Here is an 8392-nt window from a genome sequence, read left to right on the forward strand (position 1 = left end):
TATTATATCCAGAAAATTGTTCTAAAAGTGAAAGTCACAACTTCTACCATTGATAGCTATGTTTTTACTACAGGATAGGTTTTAGCGACCCATCTAAGTGTGCATTCTCCAGGAGTGGATGTTTACTGTTGGTCACAGTAGTTTCATTTTCACTCATGAAATTCAACCCTGTTCCTTGTATATTGTGTGCCCACTGCGTCCTTGTTAATATATTGATGGCTTTGGTGAGCTTACTAATCAGTGGGGCAGACAGGCATAAAGTCAATTCAAATTACACAGAAAAAGCTTTCTAAGAACAATTATGATAGTAAGACTCTGTTGTGCAAATCCCTTTGATAGATCACAAAACAAAGAACTCTGCATCCTGGTGTTCAAGGTCTTCTAAGTATGCTTGATACATACTTAGCTTTTCCAGACATATCTCAAATTGCTCCTTGTTGTGTGTGCCTGAATTCTGATTCATATTTCTCTGGGCAGACCTAGAGTGTTTCCATATTTTCAGCTCCACATTGACATCTTTTTCAAATATTCTTTCACTTATTTTCACCCCTGGGAATCCCATTCTTCCCCAAAGTCTGTCTCAATTTCTGTGTCCTCCAGAAACAACCTCCACTGATACATACTCTTAATATGTTTTACCCCCTCCTCTGCACTTCTAAAATATTTTGTCTTTCAGATGGCAACTATCACAGATTGTGCTGTATTTCTTTTTCCCTTTGGTTTACTTTGTTTCTATGTTTTGTGGGAGTAATTTCTCCTCTATGGCACAGGAGACCTAACAGTCTTCATTGTAGCTGGTGAAAACATATTTATTGTATACATTACTGAAATACCAAAATGAATAGTTTCAATTTTGATTTAAATTATTTATGGATTGGAGAATTTTGTTCAAGTTACCTAACATTCTTGGTGACTGGTATGTTATCCAGAAAGTAAAGATACCAATACCTAGGTTGCATGTCTGGTGCAAAAATTAAGAAAGATTGCTTATGCAAAACATCTACATATTCTTTTTATTTATTATTATTATTTTTTTTTTAGAGTAAGCTCTATATCCAATGTGGAGCTTGAACTCATGACCCCAAGATCAAGATCCACATGCTCTACAGTCTGAGCCAGAAAGGCCCCCCAATATTTGCATATCCTTAAAAAAATTTAAAGATATTCCTGTAGATGCAGAAAATAAGGAAGGTGGGAAACAAAATATACCATTCTGATCAATGACGTTATAACGAGAGAAAGCTGAGGAAAGAGAAGTACAAAAAAAGGTGAGGGATCATTGAAAGTAGACAATAAAGTTTAGGATCAGGAAATTAAAATGTCTATGAGCTCTAATGAAGGCAGGAATATGACAGTAGCCATGGGTGGAAGTAAGAATCATTCTTGTGTGTAGAGAAATCAGCAGAAACAAAGAATGCCCAAGATAAACAAAGAGGCATAATGTCTATTTCAGTAAGCGGAGCAAGTAGCAATCGGGGTCATGTTAGTGAATGTAAATCAGAAAGGGACAGGTTTTAGAGCACAGTGTTCTGGAAAAACAATGAGCAAGAATGAGAAGATAGGAACCATAGTGGGAGGCAAAAGACATCTTAAGTGACCATATAATTTATCATCCAAACTAGGTTTTTTTAGAAAAAGGGGATGCTATTCCTTATTATTCCAGGACAACAAGAGTTAACCAGAATGTAAGTCACCAGTGTCTTAGGGGACAAAGTGAATTGTGATGCTTAGGAAGGTAAAGGAAAATGAGTGAAGTGTGAAACTTAGGAAAACATAATGAGTATTATTTTTACCTAAGTGGAAGGCCAACAGGACACACAAGTGAATTACTCTATGGGCAGAGAAAGCAAGCGAACTATAAAGAGCTGAAGACTTGGATTGCTGGAGATAATAACAGTAATTATGTATTACATTTACATAATGCTTTGTGATTAAAATGCTTTCACAGGCACTGCTTCATTTTCTCCTCACTGTAGCCCTTCCAGGTAGAAAGGGTGGTTATTATCCTCCCTCCATGGGGGGGATGGGGTGGAAGTGCACCCCACAGAAGAAAGCGCACTCTTCCAAGATGCATTCACATGGCAGGCGGTGGAGGGTGGGCAGTGACCTCACTGTGCTTTTGGAAAGGTTATGTAAACTCTTGGAACACTAGTTCTTTTACTGTAAAAAGTGTTAAGAATGTGTTTATATATATTTATATCTATATCTATAAATCTTTAGCCTAATTATAAACATATAGTACATGTTAAAAAATGCTTATTTCCTCTCCACATTTTGTAGTTGAGAAAAGCTAGGTTCAGTTTCCCTAGAAGGCCTGGGCCAGGTTATAAATGTGGATCTCCTAGTTCCGTGTTCCTTCTACTAAAAGATGGATAAGCAACTTTTGTATCAACATGGATGGGACCAGAGAAGATTATGCTGAGTGAAATAAGTCAAGCAGAGAAGGTCAGTGATCACATACTTCCTTGTGGAACATAAGGAATAACATGGAAGACATTAGGAGAAGGAAGGGAAAAGTGAAGGGGGAGATTGGAGAGGGAGATGAACCATGAGAGACTGTGGACTCCGAGAAACAAACATTTTTAGAGATCGGGGTGGGGGGATGGGTGAGCCTGGTGGTGTGTATTAAGGAGGACACTTATCGCATGGAACACCGGGTGTTATGTGTAAACAATGAATCTTGGAACACTACATCAAAAACTAATGAGGTACTGTATGATGATTAACATAACATAATACAAAATAAAATAAATAAATAAATGGGAAAGGAAAAAAAATAAAGCCACGCGCCCTTTACTGGCAGTTGAAATAACAGGAATGAATGAGTTCTCAAAGGAAATAAATGTATGGGACCTAAGGGTAAAACACAAAAGAAGTTAGTTTTTTTTTTTTTTTTTTTTTTTTTTAAGAAGTTAGTTTTTAAAAATGCTAAAGAAAAGCGTTCTTGGTTATAACTGAAGAGAAAATTAAATCAAGAGCTATTTGAGGAAAAGTGGCAAGATTATTGAAACAGTTGGTCACCTTGATGGGCAGAACTTTTTTAGAAGAATCAAAATGGAAGACATTTCAAGGTTGTGTAAAGTGTAATACCAACGGAAGCTCAATGCAGACAGTCTGAGGTCAAGGTGAGGGTCATGGAACAGAAGAGGAGGAGCAGGAGGTATTGCCAGAGAAGGTGAGTGGAAGTTTGAGAGTCTGGTCTTTCCTGAGGTAGGGAGACTCAGGGCTGGAGAATTACTGGAGAATTACTGACGGGCCCCTGAGTCAGACCAGACTGGGGTAAGGAGGGCTTAGCCCTCCTTGTTGGGCCTCTCTTGGCCCCAACTCCTTCCATGATTCTTTTCAACCTTATAATTCTATGATGGACATTGGGGAGGGTGTGTGCTATGGTGAGTGCTGTGAATTGTGTAAGACGGATGAGTCACAGACCTGTACCCCTGAAACAAAGAATACGTTACATGTTAATTTTTTAAAAAGAAAGAATTTATCCTGCTGAGAATACCAAAACCACAAAATTCCTTTAACACACTTAGGACTTGAACTTTTGATCACCCCTAAAAAAGGCGCTTCATGTTGTGGTTTGTTTATTATTTTCTTCCTTCATTAATTCATAGTTCTCATTAATTCACTCATTCTCACAGCAAAACATTTGCCATCTCCTATATGCCAGGTGTTTTGATATGCAAATATTATTTATTTATTTTTTTAAAACCAGGCTTAGCTTTTTGCCTCAAGCCCCAGTGGAATACAAACTCAATCTTATTCAGTGAAAGTCCCTAATTTTTTCAGAGTTGTGTCTAAGTTCTGCGGGCTCATTTAAAGCCAAATCCGTTGATCTCATACTTGAGACCCCCAGTTATTTACCTGGGATAATGCTGAGATGTCCTCATTTCTGGCTGATTTTCCAATGTTGTATCTGTCAGATATGACCAGAAAAAGCAGTCATTTTAAATATTCAAATTTGTGGAATTTGATGGAGAAACTTTGTTACACTGATTATGGGGAGAGTGGAGAAACCACGGAGAGGATCACAGGGCCCCCCCAAACACTAAAAACAGCAGGGAGTCGCTAATTCCCTGATGGTGGGAGAAAAAAAGAAAAGTTGGTGCACTCAAGAGATGAGGTTCAGTTGGCAGGTGAACCTAAGATGGACCCTTCTGGCAAAGCTGGGGAGAAGATCTAGTCACTCATCAGAGTCATCTCTCCCGGCAAAGAGAGAAGAGAAGCCCTGCCATCCTCCCATCTCACCAGGGCCTTTATGGGCCGAATATAGCCAACAGCTTCTAAACGTGGGAGCTGGGGAAATGTGGCCTTCGTCTAATGCATCTGACTCCCAGACACAGATAATTTTTTACCACATACTCCTCTGTGAGAGAAATTTTTCAGTTATAAGCTTCAACGGTACACATTTTTATTATTTATCCTTTAATAAACATTGTGTTCTTTGTAGACATCACTCTGAAGAAATTCCTGTAAGTCTGTAACAGTTTAAACCCATTCGACCAAGCTCATGTGTGGTTTGTGCCTCCAATTCCTGCAGCATAGACACTGACAAGACGTAGAAACAGAATTGGAGTTACTTTAATTCTGTCATTTTATGGTGACAAGGAGTCTTTATTTGCGTTAAATTTAAAATACTAAAACAGATTAGCTGGAGAGTGATGATTTGAAAATCATGCCTTGCTGAATGTGAATTGAAGGAAAAATTCCCTCATTTACTCTTGAAACAAATTCATACAGTCATATGTCAGAGCTCACTGTAGCAGAGCTAGTATCTATCTTTCTATTTTTCTCTCTGTCCATCATCTATCTATTATGTATATCTATTATTACATATTTATTTGCTGTGCATCTATCATCTATCATCTACTTATTATCATCATCTCCTCCTTCTCCTTCTCACCATTATTATCTATTTTTAGTAACTACAGTGATTGTTCAGGACTTAAACCCACATTTTTTTTTTTTGAGCAAGAGTATTTAACTACTGACTGACTTCTGACATTGTTTAGGAAGGCCAGCATGTGAAGATAATAACTCAGTAGGTTTTGTTACTGTTTTTATATTCTCTCCAGTAAGAGATCCTCTTAATGTCTGCCCTTACTGAGGATGGCCTCTACTGCTCTCTGGGTACACCACTGCACAAGAACCCACCACAGGAATCCACCTCTTGTCTTGATTTTGTACTTATTTGTCTATATATACAATAAATGACTCCTTTTCAATGCACCCAAAATTTAGAACTTTCTGAATGAACTCTGAAAAAGAAAACAATCTTGGGGGGAAAAAGTCTATCTAAATTATTGTTTTTCTTTTTTATTGATATTATTTTTTTAATATTTTATTTATTTGACAGAGAGAAATCACAACTAGGCAGAGAGGCAGGCAGAGAGAGAGGAGGAAGCAGGCTCCCCGCAGAGCAGAGAGCCCAATGTGGGGCTCGATCCCAGGACCCCGGGATCATGACCTGAGCCGAAGACAGAGGCTTTAACCCAGGCACCCTACTGATATTATTTGAAGATGTTTACATTTGTGTGGCTTTATCATTACCTATTACTAATTTTTTAAGTATAATTTTATATTACCAAAGATTTGACTTACTGAAGTCTTGCTGGTGGTTTACAGAATGGAGTGAGGGTTTGACCTTCACATCTGGACTTAAGTTATCTCTGATTTAATGTTTCAGGGTTATTAGATGATCTTTGAGGATAGAAATTCATTCTGAAGATGAACCCACAGTGGAATATATCAACATAATTGAAAACATGTAAGTATTTTATTATTTTATTATAGTAAGGTTGGACATGCAATAAATATTTGGTGAACAAATTTAATCTGTTCATTGCAAATAGGTATTATAAATTACATACAGTTTTATTATAAAAGAAACACAATATTTGAAGAGTTAGAATTGCATATATCAACATTGATTTGTTCATAGATATTGGAAATATTCAGCACACTCATAGGAGTGCTTTTGTCCCACAAACCCTCAGATTCCCAGCCTCCTCTACCCCCCACACACTTATAATAACCCTGATACTGGCACTTTGAGTATGGCATGTTAAATGCATGGGAAGTGAAGAATTGAGGAAATAATACACATAATTCAAGCAAAACAAGATGTCTTAGCCATGCTTATTTATTTATTTCAGAATAAAACGGAGGTACTTATTTTAGCCTGACTAATCACCTGAATCATTATCTTAATTCTTCATTTTGCTTTGCATGTGTAGACCTCAACAATGACTAAAGAATAAAACAAAGAACAGAAACCATTCCCTTCAACACCCAAACCTCAATTCCCTAATTAGGACTATATTTCCTCTTGATGAGAGTTGAGTGTTTATAGCATTATATTGACGTGCTTTATCAAAACAGATAGCTTCTGTTTGTTGTACGTATAAATTTTAAGTTATGAAACATATTACTTTTCATTTATCAATTATTTTCCTTTGAATATATAATTCCAGGGATGTTTAACTGTATAAATTAAGTGCTTTAAATAATCATCATCATAAATTTCCTAGGAGAAATCAGTGCCCTTTTTTCCCTGGAAAGTGTCTCATTGCCAGTGCATTTGAGTTTCCAAAAGGAATATCAAATGTTTTTATTAGATGGGCATTTCTATATTTTGATATATTTAATTAAAAATCCTTATTTGAGATCTATTACTTTTCAGAGTAATTGTTTAAAAAAGAAAATTGTTACTGTATTAGTATAAGAAAAAATTTTGGAGGAAAAATAAGTTATGCTTTAGAATATGTTTTATTGTTACGTGTTATCAATTGCAATAAAGTTTGCACTTCATAACAGGTGATATATGATTGTCAAAAAACAGTAGTTACCATCATACTAAGGATGTGGATATACTTGATTTTTGACTACTCAAATTGGAATGGGGATTATTTGTGTATAAATGCATTTAATACACATGAGATCATAATGCCCAAAGCAAGTCATTTCTATTCCTAATGCAAGTGACAGAGTACAATCTATATATCCTTTATACTTTCATCTCAATTTAAATGCAGCCATAAAGTAAGTTCTCATGCCTGACGTACTTACAGTGTCTGGCAGGACTCTATAAAACACTTTGATTGTATTCCAGAGTTTGAGCCAAAAGCAGGTATTAGACATAACTGGTGGAAGTCTTACTAAACATTGTCACATTCCTTCGCTTCTCTGTGTGTGGCACACAATAACTAGGGGCTGGATATCTGTGCCTTTGCTTCTTTCTGTTGCAACAGCAGAACCCACAGAGCAGACCCCCTGCAATGAAGAGGACAGCGGTGCTCGCCCAGCCAAGGAAAAGGGCTGCTCCCAGCTCTCGTTTCTGACCCACGTGGATGGCTGGGTTGTAGAAATCCCTGATGATGATGTTGGCTGTCCAGCACACAGGAATCAGAACGAAGATGCCAGTCAGGATGAAGAGGATCCCCGAAGTCCCCAGAAGGTACGCTTTGGCCTTCTCATTAGAGCCCGTGCACTGAATCTGCTTCATGCCACAGATGCCAAGGAGCAGAGCAATGAAGGAGAGAGCAACTGCCACACACATGAGGGCGCGTGCTGCTTCTAGGACAGGTGGGAGCGCCAACAAAGAACTATAGAATTTGCACTGCAACCGAACCTTGGCTTGTCGAATGCAGTTCATCCAAAGCCCTTCCCAGAGCCTTTCAAAAACAATAATGTTGCTGCCAATAAAAGCTGATACCCTCCACTGAGGCAGAAGCGTTGTGGCAAGAGTCCCAACCACGCCAAGGAACCCAAGAACCAGACCAGCAATCTGCAGGGGATAAAATGCCATCGCCTCTCCTTTGAAGACTGAGCCAATCTGGAAGGGTAGAAGCTGCTCGAATTCCTGAACTTGGAGGAGGCCTCTGAGTCTACAGCAGTCTCTGAAGAGGTTCTCCACGGTTACTGCCCAGAACACTTTAGTTGAAATCAGCAACAGTGAGTGAACTCAGCCTGACTAGAAGTACCTGTTGTAAATGCATGCTGCCTTTCTACACAGACATTCATCTCTGTATGGATTGTTTACTAGTCATATATAATTGTTTCCCAGCCAATAAGAAGGTAGCCAGAGGTGTGTCAAGAAATACTGCATTCAACTTTGGTATTCCTCTTATTATTATTGTCTTAGCAGTGTTGTAATTAAGGGTCAGAGCTCCCATTGTAGGTTGCTAATTACAGAGTTGAAAACTTCCTGTTGGAAAAGCACTCTGAAAAAAAAAGGCATAAATATATATATTAAGTCACCACTGGAGACAGCACGAAAACCTTGCTAGTTCTTTGGAGAGTAATTGAGAAACACTTTGCACTTTGGATGATCTATTGCTTTCTTCTAATCTAAGCCACTTTTCTTTAGTGAGGTTAGTCAATTCTGGTTTTA

At 37.9% G+C, this 8392-nt stretch overlaps 1 protein-coding gene across 1 annotated transcript; it reads right to left on the reverse strand.

Moving 5' to 3' along the window:
- Positions 1-7132: 7132 nt before the first annotated feature.
- CLDN17 (claudin 17) lies at positions 7133-7807 on the reverse strand. Its single transcript, XM_046001514.1, has one exon. The coding sequence runs from the start codon at positions 7805-7807 to the stop codon at positions 7133-7135; it is 675 nt and encodes a 224-aa protein (XP_045857470.1).
- Between the last annotated feature and the right edge of the window lie 585 nt (positions 7808-8392).

This window comes from Meles meles, chromosome 4 (genome assembly GCF_922984935.1).
Source record: "Meles meles chromosome 4, mMelMel3.1 paternal haplotype, whole genome shotgun sequence".
Classification (NCBI taxonomy): Eukaryota; Metazoa; Chordata; class Mammalia; order Carnivora; family Mustelidae; genus Meles; species Meles meles.